This window comes from Myotis myotis, unplaced genomic scaffold (genome assembly GCF_014108235.1).
Source record: "Myotis myotis isolate mMyoMyo1 unplaced genomic scaffold, mMyoMyo1.p scaffold_m19_p_3, whole genome shotgun sequence".
Lineage (NCBI taxonomy): Eukaryota > Metazoa > Chordata > Mammalia > Chiroptera > Vespertilionidae > Myotis > Myotis myotis.
Window position 1 is genome coordinate 197,972,451 of NW_023416335.1, and position 20,847 is coordinate 197,993,297.

The window sequence follows — 20,847 nt, forward strand, 5'->3', positions numbered from 1 at the left end:
CCATGCAAATGCAAAATATTTTCTAATATGTGAGAAAAAAGATGAGTCCTTAAGACTGATCCAATTAATTTTCTTAATAGGAACTCTGTCTAAACATCATTCCAACCTTTGCAAATCTTATAGACTACCCATCCATGAAAAATGCTTTGATACCAAGAATTAAAAATGCATGTCTACAAACATCTTCCCTTGCTGTAAGTAATTGCGTATTAATTTTTGATTTTCTTTTCTTATTTGTTTAAATGATTTTAGTATTGTATAATAACCCTTTTATAGTGTTCATGTATTTTGTCTTGGCTATAGGTAATTGCTAAAGTACTATAAAAGTGAGCAGTAGCTATAATTTCCCCTGATGTATAATTTTACAGTAGTACGTCCCTGATCTTATTCATTATCTTCTAATTTTGAGTGCTTTAATATGAAATTTGAGTACTTTTTTTTTCTTAATCTTTTTCTGCTTTAATCCACTATTTTGATGGTAGTTTTAAAGTAGTCATGAGAGTTTAACTTGGTGTATAAGCCTAAACATTTTTTGAATGACTTTTATAAACTGCCTTTATTTTTAGTCATCTATTCTAAATATTTTTATGCCTCACTTTTGGCTTACTTTCAAAAAAGAGTAAAGGATACAATAAAATATAAATTAATAAGAGTATCAATGGGGAAAATAGTTGTGCTAAAAAGTCTAGACTAGAATAAGGGTGGTTGTCTCCTTGAATACAGAATTTTAATACCAAGTTATTTGGTAGTCAGGGTGGTAGGATAAATAACAAAGTTCTCGTGATCTCATATTGGAGGCAATAAATGTGCCCAACCTTTTCTCTAACTCTGAATCATAAGAATTATCTCATTGATATTTCTTTATAGAAGTAACATTAAATTCTCTTTTCGCCGCAAATACCAGCTTTAGAAAAAAGAGAGAAATGTTCTTCCTTCACCTGGTCAGTTCTTATTTTGATGTTTAATAATGGCCATAGCATTAAATTTGCATTTAGGAAAGATAGTTCTTTGGAGAGCTCATCAATTTTGGGGGGGGTGAAATGTGAATTTAAATAAAAGTAAATATTTATAGCTTAATAGATTTATAGGCAAAATAAGTTTAAATGGTAAATACTTTTACCTTACAGCCATCTAATCCATTTTGGTTCATGTATTTTTGTTTTATTTATTTTGTTTTTCTGTTTGGTAGAAAGACTCTGAGATGAAAAACAACACTAAAGTAGGAAAAAAATATAATTGTTTACTGAAATGAACTTGTATGAAATGAAGTAAAAAAACATGAGTTCTTATTCTGACTCTGCTACTAATTCTTGTACCCTTAGGCAAGTCACTGTACCTCTCTGAGTGTTTGTCTTCATCAACATTAAAAGAATTTGAAATGTAGTCCATTTCTCTGAAATTTTCTAATTTTAAGATTAAATTTTCAGACTACATAGTAGTAATATATGCTTAAAACTCAGTTTTCAAAATGCCCTTTTAAAAATCACATAGTATTTTATGGCAGCATACACTTTGTTAAAATAGATTTTCTAGTTGAGTTCTAACTACGTATGCAGTGAGGTGGGAAGCATGGGTACTTAAATAATCTGTAATGCCCGGGGATGTTTATATCCCCTTTAAACATGCCAGCTGAACCCTTAAAGGCATGCTGTTTATAAGGAATTATAATGAATGGATTTAGAACAGTAACTGAAATGGATTTGCATTTTATATTATCACATTCAGTGTTCTTACCTTCACAGTGGCAAATGTGAATGCTTGAATTGCATTCATAGACGTAGATCTCTAAGGTTTAATATGCTAGGAAATTCCTAAAATGTGAATCATGAGTTAAAATTATATTTTAATACAGTTTCCTGAAAGTAAAGAAGAAATAAATTCTATGCAGAGATAGATAAAATACTCCAAGAGCTCTATTTCTTCATGACTCACCTGACTAATATTTTATATATCATGAAAGAAAATAAAAGGAAACTTTTTTTAGTTCATATGTCTTTGTGTATATCTATACACATATGTACATATATTAAGAATGCAGCAATTCCTGTTATTAAACTAAGAGCAAGTTTAGCCTTTAGATATAATTTTGAATTTATAAAATCCCTTGTGTTTGGGTTTCAGAAAACAATTACACATTATTTTTCAGAAAAATATTTTCATCTTTCTTGCAGAAATAGTACTTTTTAAACTAAACTGTTTTCTGCTGTTCTTAGTTTACTTCTTTTTTATTTTTAATAAATGGAGTTTTATTGATAAGATCCTGGCTCAGAGTATTCTGTCTTTACAAATTCCAGCTAAAAAAATAGAGTGTGAAATATTTACCAAAATAATCAAGTGAATGATAGAATTTTTATAAAAGAGTTCCTGAATGTCAGATTTTAATAACTATTAAGAATATACTTAGAAACAGAAAATTTTATGTAGGACAAATATAGATTCTCTTTGCATATTAAAATATTTAGTTAAAGAATGAATTGAACCTGAGTTACAGAAAAATACTGGAAGCCCAGTAAAATTGATTACTTGGTGGGAGAATGTAGTCCTTTTTATGACTCAGATGCCCCAAAGAAATGGTCTTAGTACAGTAAACACATATACTAGTAGTAAAGCTTCTTAAGTCCTAATTCACTTTATTTAAAATGATACAAAACTGAAGTCAATCCATACCGTTAGCTAACTAGTATCCTGGTAAAGCCATCATAAATTTTTTCTGAAACAAGTCAGGGGAGTTAGTAAATATGTGAATTTCTTTTATTAATAAAGGATGAGAACTTTTAAACCTAGTTTTATTCTTGAGTTATTTTTAACATACCTATATGAAGATTAAATACTTAAATATTTTGTTCTATATCACAAAGACTTTAAATGACTAATTCAATTTACCTCTTTTAATAGGTTCGTGTAAATTCATTAGTATGCTTAGGAAAGATTTTGGAATACTTGGATAAGTGGTTTGTACTTGATGATATCCTGCCCTTCTTACAACAAATTCCATCCAAGGAACCTGCAGTCCTCATGGGGATTTTAGGTAGCTGAAAACTTACTGTCATTTGATACTACTTTATCATTTTACAGTCATGCAAATACATTTTTCACTCTATAGGACCATTGTACTCTACTTTCACATATATAGCATTCAGTAATTGGAGAATGATGGGATAAATGCCATGATATAACTTTTCTTTGTGTTAATTTTAGCAAAAGCAGTAGAACCTTTACATTTACAAAGGAATAAGACATTTGGGAATTCTAGCTTCACAAATACCATAATAACATATAGTTTGCCCTGTAAAATGGTACTAAAAAAGAGAGGCAAACAAAGCTACTTGAAATACTGATACTAGTCTTACTAGTCTTAATGTTTATTTGGTACCCAATTTGTAAGAGGCACTATGCTAACTATTTTCTCTGCATTATCATATTTTGTACTTTATCAAATCCAGTGAGATATAGATACTATTATTTCTGTTTTACAGTAGTAAACTGAGGCTCAGAAGTGAAGTAAGTTCTTAAAGAATACACAACTGATAAGTGATGGAACTGGTTTGGTTTTTTGTTTGTTTTAAATTCTCACCCGAGGATATTTTTTCCATTGATATTTAGAGAGTGTAGAAGGAAGGGAGGAGGGAGAGAGAGAGAAGAACATCTATGGGGAGACAACACATCAATGGGTTGCCTCACACACACCCCAACCGGGGCTGGGGATTGAACCTGGAACCCAGGTACATGTTTTTTTTTTGGTTGTTGTTTTTAAAATATATTTTATTGATTTTTTACAGAGAGGAAGGGAGAGGGATAGAGAGTTAGAAACATCGATGAGAGAGAAACACCATTCGGCTGCCTCCTGCACAGTCCCCACTGGGGATGTGCCTGCAACCAAGGTACATGCCCTTGACCGGAATCGAACCTGGGACCCTTGAGTCCGCAGGCCGACGCTCTATCCACTGAGCCAAACTGGTCAGGGCCAGGTATATGTTTTTGACTGGGAATCCAACCTGTGAACCTTCAGTGCTTCAGATGACACTCTAATCACTGAGCAACACCAGCCAGGGTTGGTTTTTAATTTAGATATGTTTAAATCTTAAGCACTGTTTCTCTGCTAAGTGATGTGCTGATAAAGCATATTAGCCTTATGGCATGTTTTATTCTATCAGCATAATTACAGATTACTATGTCAAGAACTCTGAAATTGTTTGTGAACAGTTAAAGTTATGAGAGTACAATCTGGAAATGCCGGAGGTCTACTCTACTAAGAGAAGCAGACATAATTATGAAATCACAAAAACAATTAAAAGTTCACTTGTTACTAAATTGAAGTTTGTCGTTAATTTTGAAGAAAAACTATATTACTCAGCCATGTATTTTTAACACCTGTAATAGTGTCTGGTCTATAGAAAGCCCTCAGTAAATATTTGCAGGAATGGTCAGCAAGTAATTTATTGTGGACCTCTGGAAACTTAGCACTTTTGGGATATGGCATGAAACTTGTGAACTCAAAGAAATTAGTCTTCTTGAGAAGGTGTTTGTAATAGTGGAAAGAGCCCTAGTCCCTATCTGTTTCTTCATCTATCAAATGAGGATGAAAATAACATCATTATAAGTGGAGTCCTGTGAGAATTCAGGGAGAAAACTGAAGAGAAAGTAATTAACATAGTGCCTAACAAACAAGCATTCAGTACGTTCACAATAAAGTTATTCTTCCAGTATATAAGTAAAGTGTACATTAACAGAATAATACGAGATGGTGTGCTACTAGTTTTGGATTATATGCGAAATGCTTACAACACAAAAACATTTAGAGAACGAGGAGTAAATGTGCTCTGTTGACCAAATGCAGGGTTAGTGAGTAGTTGTAACCAGTAGTCTTGAAGGTCCAGTAAATTGGTGAGACAATGGAGGAGGATTGTGTGGAGATGAATTAAATTATTAAGGTTCAAACATGTTGAGTGTCATTGGTTAAAGATGTGAATAAATGTGTAGGAGCTCTACCTATACACTTTGAAGTAGATGTCTCTACTTGAGTGAGAGGTCTGAAATATATACCTAAATGTTTTCAGGGTAGAGGGCATTCTGTAATATTCCTGCTGCACTGTAAGAACTGTACTTAGTTCAGATAGACTTTTAATGTTATGCTATTATTACATGTGCTCTTAAACCAAAGACTACAGGATAAATATGTCCTGGTGTTTAAATCTAAACCGATGACAAAGCTGAAATCATTCTATATGCCATATGTAAGAGCATCCTCATCCTAAGCACTGATAAGGAAACATTTGTAGCTAAACTTATTGTCAAGAGATTTCATGTAGATAAGCTGTTTTCCTGATTTCTATTAATTAGTGGTATTGAATTATAAAATTTTCTTATTCTTTTCTATCAGGCATTTACAAATGTACTTTTACTCATAAGAAGTTGGGAATCACCAAAGAGCAGCTGGCTGGAAAAGTATTGCCTCATCTGATTCCTCTGAGTATCGAAAATAATCTTAATCTCAACCAGGTAGGAGGAGTTTTGTGCTTCATTCACTTTATTCAGCTTACTGTTTTTTGGCATTGAATAGCCTACCTAATAAAAGAGTAATATGCAAATTGACCATCACTCCAACACACAAGATGGCCACCCCCATGTGGACACAAGATAGCTGCCACAAGATTGCTGGCAGGTGAGGGCAGTTGTGGGCCATCAGGCCTGCAGGGGAGGGCAGTTGGAGTAAACCCAGCCCTGCAGGGGAGGGCTGTTGGGGGAGACCCAGCCCTGTAAGGGAGGGCAGCTGGGGGGGATCCTGGTCTGCACGGGAGGGCAGCTGGGGGGACCCAGGCCTGCAGGGGAGGGCAGTTGGGGGCAACCAGGCCTGCAAGGGAGGGCAGTTGGGGGCAACCAGGCTGTCAGTGGAGGGCAGTTATGAGTGATCAGACTGGCAGGAGGGCAGTTAGGGGCAATTGGGCCAGCAGGGGAGCAGTTAGGTGTCGATCAGGCTGGCAGAGGAGTGGTTAGGGGCAATCAGGCAGGCAGGCAGGTGAGCAGTTGGGAGCCAGCAGTCCTGGATTGTGAAAGGGATGTCCGACTGCCCATTTAGGCCTGATCCCACTGGGCAGTCAGACATCCCTTGAGGAGTCCCAGATTAGAGATGGTGCAGGCTGGGCTGAGGGACATACCTCCCCACCCCTGTGCACGAATTTCGTGCACCGGGCCGTACATATTTGTATTAGTAAAACAAGGAAAACTGTGTCACAGAGTTAAGTGAAAGCTTGTGAGTTTGAAGTAAGGGGTATGTGAGGTGGAAGGCTGGATTATTGGAAGCTTCGTTGGGAGATAGTAAATGAGCAGAATGTTGAAAGATGTATAGGATTTGGGGCCACTTTACGTTTGGGGCTGGGAAGTAGACATGAACGAAGAAATATTAATATAATGTGTCTGGGGTATGTATTCATTATTGCTCCATAGCAAGTCACCATAAACTTGATGGTTTAAAACAACAGGCACTTATCTCAGAGTTTCTGTGGGTCGGCCAAACCAGAGCCTGGGTTCTCTGCTCAGATTCTCTTACTTCTGCCATCAAAGGCTAGGTCTCACCTGAAGGCTCGGCTGGTGTAAGGATCTGCCTCTAAGCTCATTACATGGCTGTTGATAGGATTCAGTTCCTTTTGGGCTGTTGGACTGAGGGCCTCAGTCGCTAGCTCTCTGTTAGATGGATGCAACTGTCAATTCCTTGCGTCATGGATCTCTGCAACATGGAAACTTGTTTTATCAAAGCCAGAAAGAGAGGGAATCTGCTAGGAAGATGGAAATTACAGTCTTATAAAGTAATCAAGGAAATGACATTCCATTACCTTTGCCGTGCTCTGTTGGTTACAGGCAGATCACAGGTCCTATCAATGTTCAAAGACGGAGGCCCGAAGGCATGAGTAGCAGAATGAAATGACAGGGAACAATTCTATCCTATCTGCCACTGGGAATGAAGAATTTAATTTGAACCTATAATACAATACCTATAATACAATAGGGGAGTAGTGATATGATAAATTAGTCTAGAATAGGTATGATTTAGATATTCAAACTTTCAAAGTATGATAAATGTTTGAGCAAAGGGGTAATGTGTTCAAAGAGTATTATAAAATTGCCTCTCTGCATACCTTTATCACTGTAGTTATCACAGTATGTACTTATGTGCCTGATTGTCCTGGAAGGCGGGTTTTTATAGCTTATTCTTCAATATATCTTCAGCAGTTAGTGCAGTGCCAGAAACAAAAATATTTATTAAGAGAAAATTTGAGATACAGAGTAATGGCATAGTTTGTTCACCACAGAACTAATGGTTAATGGAAAAGACTGGGAAATATTACTTACTGTTAAACTGAGTTCAGAAATGGATAGGCAGGCAAGATTCGGAATTAAGGACTGAAAGTGAATTAGAGCAAAGCTGGGAGTTAATCAGGAGAGCTTTGGGCATAAGGGGACAGTGCCGAGTGAATGGAATTTTGGAATTAGAAAAATATATGACATGAATCAGACCCCAAATTTCATTGAAGTGGTAGGGTAAGCCTCTGAAAGTTTGTGTTCCTAGATTTTAGTTTTGGGCTTTGTTACATGGCGAAGTGGGGGGTCCTTTTCCCCACTGGGTGCTGGGGGTGTAGTTCTTACAGTATCTTGAGAAAAGAATTTTCTAAGACTTGCACAGGAGAATGAGTGGTTTTTATTTGCCTGGAATTACATCTCTAGATTTCCAAGGTACCATTCCCCTTAGTCCAGTCATAGAAGATATATAGCTGGGGTTTCAGTAAAGCTAAAGGCAAAGCCAGTGTCCAGAGTTTCCTTTCCATGTTGGAGCTGGGTCCAGTTCAGCATCAGGCTAGTTGCGGTCCATTAGTCCATTGTGTGTGGGGTTTACATGGCCGTGGGCCATGTGGGTGAGTGCAAGGGAGCTCCACAAGCCCAGAGTCACATAAGTCCCAAGAGCATAAGAGAGCAAGCTTCTTTGTTCAGAGAATTAAGTATCCCAAATTTTTGCGCCCTTGCAGTGGCCACCCCCATTCTGGCCAGCCACCTCTGTCTCTTCTGATTGATAGCAAGCACCTTCGCTAGTCCCCCCAGCTTTACTGGGTATGTATATATCTTCCCTTTGTTGGACCCCTTGGAGGGTAAAGTTGTAGTTTCCTGGTAAAGCTGCCTAAATGACATGCTTGTAATATCTGGCTTCCACTTGCTCCTTTCCTATTATTAATAACTAGGTGAATTACAACCGTTTCAGCTTATTAAGTTTCTTTGTATCTTGGATGACACGGTTGAGGTTATGATTGTCAAAAAAGGGACAAAGTGAATGTTGAGGAAAAATTAAGATGCTCATATATCCAAAATAGTCTTCAACTTTGGGTTATTTCTGTTCTTATATTTATTATTTAAAATATTCCCAAATGCTTGTTTTAGGATATATAATTTCATTTGAAATGTGGTGTTAGATTTTTTCAGGTTTATGGGTGATTTTTTTAGGGGCCTATTTTCATCAACAGAAATATTTTGATTCATACCTTATGGCATTTTACAATAGTTAGTGGTCTAACTTAGAGTGCTCGCTTTTCTGTATATTTTATGGATAGAGTTCCTAATTCAAGACTCTTCTGTCAGTTCTGATGTAAAATAATCTAAGTATATTATGCATTATGTGAAAACGATAAAGTAACTTAGGAAAATACATATTTAGCATTTGATGGAAAAACAGGAAATTTCACACAGCAATTAAAACACAATCACAACCGTGTTTGGGAGGGTTTCAAAGACTGCTCCAGATTCAGTGATTCCCTAGGACAGCGGTTCTCAACCTGTGGGTCGCGACCCCTTTGGCGGTTGAAGGACCCTTTCACAGGGGTCGCCTAAGACCATCCTACATATCAGGTATTTACATTAAGATTCATAACAGTAGCAAAATTAAAGTTATGAAGTAGCAACGAAAATAATATTATGGTTGGGTCACAACATGAGGAACTGTATTTAAAGGGCCAGAAGGTTGAGAACCACTGCCCTAGGAAGGCCTCAGGCCTCAGCATAAAATTGTATTCATGGGTGATTCCTTTCTCTCTCTCTGATTCCTTTCTCTCTCTCTCTCCCCCCACCCCCTCCCTCCCTCTCTTTCTCTCTCTCTCTCTCTCTCTCTCTCTCTCTCTTCCTCCCTTTTCCTCTTTCTCTTTTAAATCCTCACCCAAGGAGTGAGGATATTTTCCCCATTGCTTTTCAGATCCAATGAAGGGAGGGAAGGAGAGAGAGAAATATCGATGTGAGAGAGAGATACATCGACTGGTTGCCTCCTGCATGTGCCCTGATTAGGGGCAAGGAGCAAACTGCCACCCACTGAGCCACTCTGGCCAGAGTGAATGGGTGATTTCTTATGGTAAAAGATTATAAAGCAAAATCAGCAAAGGGAGAAGGCAAAGTAGGGGCTGGGGGTCAGGCTCAAGCTTCCAGAGACATTTGCTGGAGCCACAAAGGATGCGCTTAATTTCCCCGGGTAATGAGTTGTGAAGGTATGTGTGAAATGTTGCCAACCAGAGAAGCTCATTCGACTCAGTGCCTGGATTTTTATTGGGAGCTGATCAATAACACCCTTTGCCTGTCATGTACTCAAGTTCAGACTCCCAGAAGAAAAGCAGGTGTTTAGCATGAAACATATTCTTTGTGCAGTTAGGCTCAGTTTGCCACTATCATCAGTTAATGGGGGGAACCTGCTAAGTTCCTGGACACCAGCCAAAGACCAACCTCGTAAGCAGGCCTTGCAAGGAGAGCAGTGCAGGCCTATGTTAACTCTTGCACCAACTACATGCAATGTGGATGACTGTCAGAACATAATGCTGAGCAAATGAAGGTAGACATAGAAGAGGATTGAAAAAACAGCCAAAACTACGTGCTAGAAGCCAGACTAGTGTTTACTCACAGGGTGTGTGTAGGCTGGGCAGTAAATGACTAGAAGAGAGCAGAAGGAATCTCTGGGGGGCTGCCAATGTTCTGTTTCTTCATATGGCTCCTGGTTAAGTTCAGTTTGTGAATTTTTTGAGATGTGCACTTATATGTATATTTTTCTGTTAGTATGTTATACTTCATTAAAAAGTTTTAAAAACTAATTAGCAGAGAGTCAGTCATAGTAAGGAAACATGCCTTTTGTTACTCTCCTGGTAAGACAAAGGATAAAGGAATGGTAGAGCATGATGAGAGGCAATGCAATGTAGAAAAGAGCTAAGCTTTGGAGACACAGTATGAACTCTACTTATGCCATGTAAGTTATTTAATATCTCTGAGTAAGTTACCTGAGGACATGCTTATTTGCCGGGAGCCGGTCCATGCTTGCTGTTTCAAGGGACCTGGCATATATGGCATACTGTTCTTAATAAGTTTGCTCACCTTCTTGGCACTATGTGTTTTAACCAAGGTCTCTGAGAAAGGTTGTTTCCCCAGGTAGGGATTTTCCCCTGAAGTTAGGGAGGGAATAAAACCTCTTAACTAAGTGCCAGGCGGGTAATTAATCACTTTAACTATGAACAATCATGCTTAAGCTACATAATCTTTACTCCCTGGAATGGAGATAAGAAACGCCCTAACCTTTGGAATAGAGATTGATAGGATTGAATCAACTGGTATAAATACAGATGTAACAAGGCAGAACTTAGAAGACAGAACCTACACAGAACCTAGAGACAGAAGAACTTCGCTGGAGAGAACATGGCAAAAGATCCTGGACTGAACCTGACTACAGAAATTGGCAAGAGAACCTGACTAGAACCGGGGGACAGAACCTGGCTGGAGGACCTAGCAAGGGAACATGGCTACAGAACCTGGCTGGAGAACCTGGAGAACCTAGCAAGAGAACATGGGCACAGAACCTGGCTGGAGATCCGAACCAGAACTTCAGTGGAGATCCTGAACAGAACTTGGCTAGAGACCCTGACAAGAGAACCAGGCTATGATGATCACCTGAACGCTGACTCTGTGTCATTCCTTCTTCGCCAACTCTGTCCACACCTTTGGGGACCCCTGGACCCGCTGGGGCTGGACCCCAGCACTTATTGATTTTAGAGAGAGGGGAAGCGAGAGAGACATCGATGTGAGAGGGAAACAGGATTGGTTACCTCCTGACTGTGCCCTGACCGGAGATTGGACCTGAAACCTTTTTAGTATAGGGGCCAATTATTATTTTATTTTTATTTTTATTTTTTAGAGAGGAAGGGAGAGGGATAAAGAGTTAGAAACATCGGTGAGAGAGAAACATCAATCAGCTGCCTCCTGCACACCTCCTACTGGGGATGTGCCCGCAACCAAGGTACATGCCCTTGACCGGAATCGAACCCTGGACCTCTAAGTCCGCAGGCCGACGCTCTATCCACTGAGCCAAACCGGTTTTGGCCAGTATAGGGGCCAATTCTCCAACCAGCTGAGCTACACCAGCCAGGGCATTTGGTTTCTCTCTTGCTGAGCCTGAGTTTCCTCATTTATAAAATAGAAATGTTAATAAGTCAACTTTGAAGGGTTGTGAGGATTAATGAAATAGTGTTCCAGTATGTATAAGCACTCAGCACAAAGATGTAGTTATGAGATTTGGAGAGGGGAAGAAAGCATCTAGATTTTTCCTATAATATATGGTATCCTCCTATATAATAAAAGGGTAATATGCAAATTGACCGAACGGTGGAACGACCAGTTGCTATGATGCACACTGACCACCAGGGGGCAGACACTCAATGCAGGAGCTGCCCCCTGGTGGTCAGTGTGCTCCCACAGGGGGAGTGCCACTCAGCCAGAAGCCAGGCCGATGGTTGGCAGCAGCAGCGGTGGTGCCTGGAGCCTCTCCTGCTTCCGTGGCAGCACTAACGATGCCCGACTGCCATCAGTCAGACATCCCCCAAGGGCTCCCAGACTGCGAAAGAGTGTAGGCCCGGCTAAGGGTGTTCCCCCCCCCGAATGTCGTGCACATGCACTGGGCCTCTGGTTATTTAAATAAATTGTTTATGATGATCCTGAAGGGATTATGTACATTTATTTAGGATTTCTTTTTTAAAATATATTTTTATTGATTTCAGAGAGAAAGGGAGAGGGAGAGAGAGAGAAACATCAATGATGAGAGAGAATCATTGATTGGCTGCTTCCTGCACGATCCCTACTGGGGATCAAGCCAACAACCCAGGCATGTGCCCTCAACTGAAATCAAACCTGGGACCCTTCAGTTCGCAGGCCGACGCTCTATCCACTGAGCCAAATCAGCTAGGGCATCTTAGTATTTCTAACTTTTTAGAAAACAAGGCTTACTTTGTCCAAACAGTTTTATAACAATCTGAATATATGGTAATATTTTTTCTTCATTATTAAGCAGATTGCTTCTAGATATGCACAAATTTTGATGTTCTATTTTGGATTCTAGGAAAATCAATATGTAATAACTGCTGGGGATGAATTTATATGAGACCCATGAATAATAGCTGTTAGACAGTCAGGATATAAAATTAATTGAGACATGTTTTCTGGAACTTAAAAGTCTCATCAACTATATACACCACCATACTAAGATATTGTGAAAACTTGCTATGATATGCTGAATTTAAATATACTTTTTGTGACATCAATACTATGAATAGGTCATATTCTGGTGAAAATAGGGGATATTATGTTTCACTTGCTGAATTATTTTATTGGATAACATTTGTTGCTAACTTGAAACATTATAACCATATCAACTTCTTGTTATACCAGTTCAATTCGTTCATTTCCGTCATTAAAGAGATGCTTAATAGATTGGAGTCTGAACATAAGACTAAACTGGAGCAACTTCATATAATGCAAGAACAGCAGAAGTAAGTAGGTGGCATGGGAATTTTGTGTGGTTAAGTGTGAGATTAAATTTATCTAATGATTAATTTTCTGAAATACGAACTAGAAAAAGTGATGGATTTTAGCTTGATTATATGTCAAACATTAAAAAAAAAAAAAATCCCAGCATATTAAATTGAACTAAGTTAGACTGTTGTTGAAAATCTAATGTTATTTCTGAGTACAAAAGTATAATAATATGATATAATCTTAGCATTTTCTCTACATAGAGAAAATTCTGTTTCTGAGAACATCTCTCATCAGCATTACCTGCTGGTGCTATAAACTCAGGGTGTCGGTCATCAAGAGCACCACTTATAAATGTTTTTCAAATCTATTAAACCTTGGTGTTCTAATTTCCCCTTCCTCTTTTCTCTGACCCCAGGAACATTTATTGAACATTCATTTTATGTTCAAAGGAAGAAGGGGAAGGTAAAAGTTATGCACTGGAGAATGCCAGTTTATTAAAATCAATTCTTTGCTATATTCTTTGCTCCAGGGGGAAAACACACACACACATGGTTTTAGGATACTTGTTAAACTTTGACCATAAGCCAAAGACATCTGACAATCAGTAAAATTGTTATCAGTTGTGAGCAAGGTTTCCAAATAGAAACTCCTTAGCTTCTACCCCAATGTAAGGTGAAGGCTTATGGAAGTAAATGCACAAGGTGTATTGTAGAATGATGTGAAATAGCCTTGTGTGCTCTAACTATTCTGTGATCTATAATAATAAAAGCGTAATATGCTAATTGGACTGGACGTCCTTCTGGACGAAGCCGGGGCAGCGAGGGAAGCCTGGGTCCAGGTGCCTGCTGGCGGCTGGAGGATAAGCCCGGGTTCCGGGTGCCAGAGGGAAGCCAGTGCTGGCAGCCGGGGAAGGAAGGCCTACTCTTGCACGATTTTCGTGCATTGGGCCTCTAGTATGTATATATTTATGATGCTTGATCGATTGACTATATAAACATAGAAACCCTGAAAAATAATTTTTAAAAATTTATAACAAATTTTTAATATCTAGCATTTATACTTAAGGTATAAATGAACCTTCTCTTTTTCTTATTTATTTATTTATTTTTATTTATTGATTAAAGTATTACCTATGTGTCCTTATCCCCCCATTACCCCCCCCACCCCACTCCCTCTTCTTTTTCCAATATAAATCCTATCTTTTTTTAAAAAAATATATTTTATTGATTTTCCACAGAGAGGAAGGGAGAGGGATAGAGAGCTAGAAACATCGATGAGAGAGAAACATCGATCAGCTGCCTCCCACACACCCCCCACTGGGTATGTGCCCACAACGGAGGTACATGAGGTACATGCCCTTGACCGGAATCAAACCCAGGACCCTTGAGACCGCAGGTCGACGCTGTGTCCACTGAGCCAAACGGGTCAGGGCTAAATCCTATCTTTTTTTCAAGGTCCACATCACAGTGATTATAGCATTTATTGTTAGAGTTACAGATTCTGAACTTTTCCTCATATTATATCTTATCTCTCAGTATATAAACTGATGGTAAGAACCATGCTTGCCTGGTTTTAATACATCCTGAGTAAATTTTGCAGTAAATCCCAAATGTTGAGTTAAAAAAAAGACTTGTATACAAATGTTCATTGGGGGGGGGCGGGGGTTGGGCAAGCAGACATTACTACTAGTAAATAGTGAAAAATATTTATGACTCTTCTTAAAGAATGAAGTTGCATTTTGTTCAGGTTCTAATAAACTCCATGTGGATGAATTAATTTCAGCATGCGTATTTAAAAAACATGCATTTCTTTTTATTGCTTTGTCATAATCATCAATTTTCCTGCAGATCTTTGGATATAGGAAATCAAAGGAATATTTCTGAAGAGGCAAAAGTTACAAATGTTGGATCTCAGGTATGAAGATATTTAGATTATTTAAGTTTTTGTAAAAAGTGCTTCACAGTGTGCTTCCTTTGGGGGCTTTTGATCTTTAAAAAGTAAAATCACAATATGTTTTTACGTCATTCAAGCAGTTGACTTTTTTCTATTTCATCAGATTGACAAAGTTTTTAACAACATTGGAGCAGACCTTCTGACTGGTGGTGAATCAGAAAATAAAGAGGATGTGTTACAGAATAAACATAAAAGAGTAAGTTTCTTTACTACTGTTCTTTTTATCATATATATATACACACACAAGTATATATATATTAGGGCTTCCTGTAAACCACAGACTTTTGTTGGGAAATAATGTTTAGCATCTTAACAAGAAACATTATTTATTTATTTTTATGAAATTTAAAAGTTATCAGTGGAACACGAGCTGACCCATGTTGAAGATAAACATGCTTATGATTTTTAGGTGCTTTATTACAGCCTGCCACATGTAACATTTCTAGATTGCCTCACTCCTTTGTTTTTTCTGCTGTACTTGGCCTGTTGGTAAATTCTATGTCTTTTTTCTGCTTCTGATTTTGAATAATAAACTATAAAATTCTACTTTCCAGTTGAAATATTGGTTAGCATCCAATATAAAATACTACTTCAATTTTGAATTTCTGCTGAGGGCAGTTTTCCTCTTTTCATTCAACAAATGAGAATACCTATGTGTTTAAAGTCATTGTGGCTTTTCACAATTGTAAGAGAACATATTGTGAGTTTATAGTTTAGCAAGGTTGGTAAAAGAAACAGACAAATGTTAAATTTGATGCAAGCATAGTGAAAGAAGCTGTTTACTTCTTTGCTTTTTTATGAATATTTTTGGAGTGAAATAGACTAAAGTTGAACAAAATCTCCTAATTTTGTAAAATGAAATCACCTAATCATATTCTCATTGTCTGTAAAAATATGATTTAATGAATGTTCTTAAAATAATATTTGTTTTCATACTAGAAATATTTTAGCACTGATTCTGTAACTTCTGCCTAAAAATTATTTTTTGCAGTTTGTTTAAAGTTAATTCGAAATGTAACTTACCTGTAGCAATCACCAATACATGAGTAGTTTGTAAACTATTTGTTATTGTCAAACATACCAAGACGTACTTTACAAGAAAAGAAATCTTCTGTTTTATAAATGGAATTATGAAGTTGCCAGTTAATTTTTTTGTTTTGTTTTGTTTTAAGGCATCACTTACACTTGAAGAAAAACAAAAATTAGCAAAAGAACAGGAGCAGGCACAGAAGTTGAAAAGTCAGCAGCCTCTTAAACCCCAAGTACATACACCTATTGCTCCAGTGAAACAGGTCAGAGTTCATTTGTTTTTTTTTAAGCATACACTACTCTTAAGGAGTAAGGTAATAGAATTTAACCTGCTTATTGGGGTTTGTATAAAAATGTATTGTAAAGAATACTTTATTTAACATGCAGTTTCTGAGAAGTATGGGCATAAAGGATTTTCCAACAACTCCTCAGTAGCCTGCCTGGTGGATAATGTTTTGTGATACTGCTTGTTACCAATAAAGAGGAAGCTAGATGAACAGGAGGTTATTTTTAAAAAAATATTAGGTCTTATGGTACTAATTCAACACTATTCACTTTGAAATGATCAGTAATATAATATGCATTTATGTATTTTTGACTAAAAAATAATTTTCAAATTTTGGTGTTTCAATTGTAGTTGGGCTTGTAACTTGGTTTAGGAATACTTTTTATGTATTTCCTGGTCAGGAATTATTTCCTGCTATTTTCTAGGCAGTGTTATATAGGTGCTGGTACTGTGGCAGTGATTAAAGTCCCTGCTTGTAGAGAGTGTACATTCCTTACTGGTTTCAGAAATAACTTTTTCTTCACAGGTTTCTTTAAATTATTTTTTGTTATCTTTTAATCTCTAAAATTCTGGAAAACATTTTTGTGCGTCAACATGCAAAATCCAGAATATTTTTTTTAAAAAAATACATTTTTATTGATCTCAGAGAGGAAGGGAGAAGAAGAGAGAGATAGAAACATCAGTGATGAGAGAGAATCAGTGATTGGCTGCCTCCTGCACTGCCCATAGTGGGGACCAAGTCCGCAACCCAGGCATGTGCCCTTGATCTGAATCGAACCTGGGACCCTTCAGTCTGCAGGCTGACGCTCTTTCCACTGAGCCAAACTGGCTAGAGCTAGAATATTTTTAAATTACTTATGTAATAACAAAGAAAACAAGTTTTCACAAAATTTTGATAGTGTTCACAATATAAAAATAATAAAGTACCATTTTTGTTATAAAGATTTACTAATGAGAAGAATACAGTTCTCTTTTGGGGAAGGTGGGGAAGACAACAATTCATTTGAGTTCAAAATTAGTGTTACCTATCAGCAAGTTAACTACAAATGTTCATCTGTGAGAAAACAAAAATATGTATTGATTGGTTGGATTTGGTCTGTGGCATGGTTTGCTAACTTGGTGTAGACTGTTGAGCTTAATTTTAACTTGTCCTTTATAATATAATCTATCAAATGATTATTAATTTAAAGTAATTTGTAATTCTTGGAGATGAAGTAATTCCCTCATATTTTTCAGACTAAGGACTTGACAGACACATTGATGGATAATATGTCATCTTTGACCAGCCTGTCTGTTACTGCCACTAAAAGTTCTGCTTCAAGTACCTTCACTTCTGTTCCTTCCATGGGCCTTGGCATGATGTTTTCTACACCAATTGATAATACAAAGAGAAATTTGACAAATGGCCTAAATGCTAACATGGGCTTTCAGACCTCAGGATTCAACATGCCGGTTAATACAAACCAGAACTTCTTCAGTAGTCCAAGCACACCTGGAGTGACCACGATGACAATGGGAACACCTTCCACTTTGCCAAACTTCAATGCTGTGGGGGTTCCTCCTGCTGGTGCAAAGCAGACTCAACAAAGACCCCCAGATATGTCTGCTCTTAATAATCTCTTTGGCCCTCAGAAACCCAAAGTTAGCATGAACCAGTTATCACAACAGAAACCAAATCAGTGGCTTAATCAGTTTGCACCTCCTCAAGGGTCTCCAGGAATGGGCAGTTCAGTAATGGGAACACAAATGAATGTGATGGGACAATCTGCCTTTGGTATGCAAGCCAATCCTTTCTTTAACCCACAGAACTTTGCACAGCCACCAACTACTATGACCAGTAGCAGTTCAGCTAGCAATGATTTAAAAGATCTATTTGGGTGAGGTGTATTGCTCCTATTTTTAAAGGATTCAATTTAATCATGTGTGAACTGATTTACATCTTTATATAATTGGCTTTGAGGCGCTATTTCTATGGGAAAATGAATGGTTCTAAGATAGAAAACACCTGTTTCTATGCCAGCATAGTGTAGTTGTTTGGACTCCTCTGACAGTAGAGTTTTTTAAAGCATTGAGGAATTTTTTCCCTCTTACCATATTCTCTCCGGGTTTTTAAAAGACCCAACCTGTACCAATCTCAAAGAGAAGATACCTGAGTACCTTGAATAGCAAAATTTTTTAATCAAATGTTTATTTTGCTTGTAAATCTTGTTGTTTAAAAAAACTGAGTTGATGGTAATTGCAAATTTTACCTATTAAATACTACATGGTACATAGTCTGCCTTCACAAGTCATTAGTCTTCATTTTAATATGTGAAAAATCTTGATGCTGTGTTGAATTGTTTGCATTTAGTATGACTGAGTGAGAAAATAATAAGCATAGAGAAAAAGATCATTACTTTTTCCAATCTTATTTACTTCTCAGATGAACTAATGTTTAGTACAAAAGACAGAGCAAATACTGCAAAATTTAACTTAACATTGATTTCATTGGTTCAAACTAAAGGCATTATTAACCATCTCAAATGCAAATTAATCATTGTAAATTATATTTTAGCATGGTCTGCCTCAAATAGTAATGTATTTTTCTGTATTTCGTTGGATATATTTAGAATCACTTTTTCCTATGGTGTCCAGACAGGAGAGGTATGTACTGATTTGTACATATATTTGACAAAGCTCCCTGATGTGATTTCCCGGAATACTGCCTTTATATTTCACTTGAATTCAAAATTCTGAGTTTGCAGTATATATGAATTGCATTTTCAAAAGGAGGTTTGTAAGAATTAAACTATATTTAATGAGTAAACATTTGAGATTTCTGCTGTATTGTTTCAACTGTAATAAACTTACTTCTATAAAAATGAGCAGTTGTATCTTCTGGCTACCAAGAGATTGATTTTGAGTTTACCATGATAAAGTGTGACCTCATCAATTACTACAACTGAAGTTTACTTCTTTTCTAGGAATTTCAGAAACCTTTTGTTTGAACGTTATAAATAGATATTTTTAGAAGGAAAGAATAAATTCTAACAGGAAACATACTTTATTTTTCAAAGCCTTTCTCTGATATTTTCTTTGATTATTCATTCAATCGCAGATGGAGCCTTATGTTATAAATGTGATTTTATTTTGTTAAATTATATGATGCCATTATATGATAACTTTAAAATCATCTTTCAGAGAAATATACATGTATTATAGTTGCTGCTGTAGAGTTTGTGGTTTTTTAAATATGAGACCAGCAATTCTTTAAAATAAATCATATGCCATTTAGTGTGCTGATACTAAGTTTTCATTGAAATACATATGTATACACACACTAAATGTATCGTTGACCAGACAGTACTTGATTATAAAGTGATGGTAGTATTGATAGCGGCATTCAGTAAGAGCATAATTTAAAAAATAAAAAGTCAGCACCTGGCCAGTGTTGCTCAGTGGTTGGGCATCCACCCATGAACCAGGAGGTCACCTTTCGATTCTCAGTCGGGCCACATGCCTGGATTGTGGGCACAGTTCCCAGTAGGGGGCGTGCAGGAGGCAGCCAATCAATGATTCATTGTCTCTCATCATTGATGTTTCTATCCCTCTGTCCCTCTCCCTTCTCTCTGAAATCAATAAAAACATACTAAAAAAATAAAAAGTCAGCTTTATATTGGGGTTCGGTATGAGCTGTATTTTGTTACATGGTTTTAGGAAAAGGACTCGAATGCTGAAGAAACAGCCAAGGAATAAAAAGCACTAGGAAGATCAAGTGTTTTGTCAAATACATTCACCTTGACCAGATTATGTCTTGTTTGTAACACAATATTTCCCTTGAGAAAAGTTTACATATGGAATAAAATTGCTTAATGTTAGAGTTTTTCTTTGGAACAATTTAGTAGTCACTGTTTATTAGGAAATTGCTTTTTATTTTGTAAAATACCTTGATGTCAGTGTGTTGAACTTTTAGTTAGAAGGAAAGCTTAATGTAATAACATACTTTGAACTTACAAGTATGAAATAAGTTATTTGGAAAAAAAATGTAATTCTCACATCTTGAAATTTGCTCATTTATTGAGGTAATGATGCTACATCTGTAGAAAAAATTTCCCTACACTTTATTTTCTTGAAGGTATTTTATTTAAATCAATTCTATCAATTGAACTGTTACCATTGCCTTTTTCTGTTGAGAAATTGCCTCTGAAAAAGTTCTATATTTAGACTTTTATTTCAGTGTGAACAGAATTTTCAAAGTACTAGATCACCTTAAAATTATTTCAGATATTGACAGCATTTAAGTTTCTCGTACTTAGAGTAGAACATTGGTAAGTTAAAAAACACCTGTAGATAAAAATTGCAAGGAAGATTCCCTTTTCTTTGAATTGGCTCTTCCAATGCTGAAGTGTGTGATATCTGTAGATGATGTACAAAGGAAATGGAAATAGACCATGTACTTGGTTGGGCTTGATTTGTTTGTTTTTGTTTTTATTTTGGAATGCTTATAACCCTTCTTTTCACCTGAATAAGTTAAGGGGAAGTAGTTTTTTGTTATGTTGTCTTTTTAACCTGTAAAATACCTCACATGATTGCTTTTACATATTAAAGGAAAAGATAAATGTGAAGGCACCTGAGAGCAAACACAGAGTATGCATCAAATAAATGTTAGCTTTGATAAAACTTTCTATATAAGTGGTGATTTCATGCTTCGTGATTTACTGGTCTTGAAATAATTTTAGAACAAAATAGATCAATAAGAATTCAAACTACAACATAGAAATTTAAAA

The 20,847-nt window shown here is 36.8% G+C and overlaps 1 protein-coding gene across 4 annotated transcripts in view; it reads left to right on the forward strand.

Moving 5' to 3' along the window:
- Positions 1 to 18,945, forward strand: part of SCYL2 (SCY1 like pseudokinase 2) — a 54,160-nt gene extending 35,215 nt beyond the window's left edge. For all 4 annotated transcript variants that reach the window (XM_036297137.1, XM_036297134.1, XM_036297135.1 and 1 more), the window contains 8 exons: positions 81 to 194; positions 2,896 to 3,028; positions 5,381 to 5,499; positions 12,727 to 12,827; positions 14,661 to 14,727; positions 14,870 to 14,962; positions 15,939 to 16,058; positions 17,318 to 18,945. In XM_036297137.1, the coding sequence (XP_036153030.1) occupies positions 81 to 194; positions 2,896 to 3,028; positions 5,381 to 5,499; positions 12,727 to 12,827; positions 14,661 to 14,727; positions 14,870 to 14,962; positions 15,939 to 16,058; positions 17,318 to 17,962 (1,392 nt within the window). In that variant the 3' untranslated portion in view covers positions 17,963 to 18,945. The remainder of the gene's footprint in view (positions 1 to 80; positions 195 to 2,895; positions 3,029 to 5,380; positions 5,500 to 12,726; positions 12,828 to 14,660; positions 14,728 to 14,869; positions 14,963 to 15,938; positions 16,059 to 17,317) is intronic.
- The last annotated feature ends 1,902 nt before the right edge of the window (positions 18,946 to 20,847 follow it).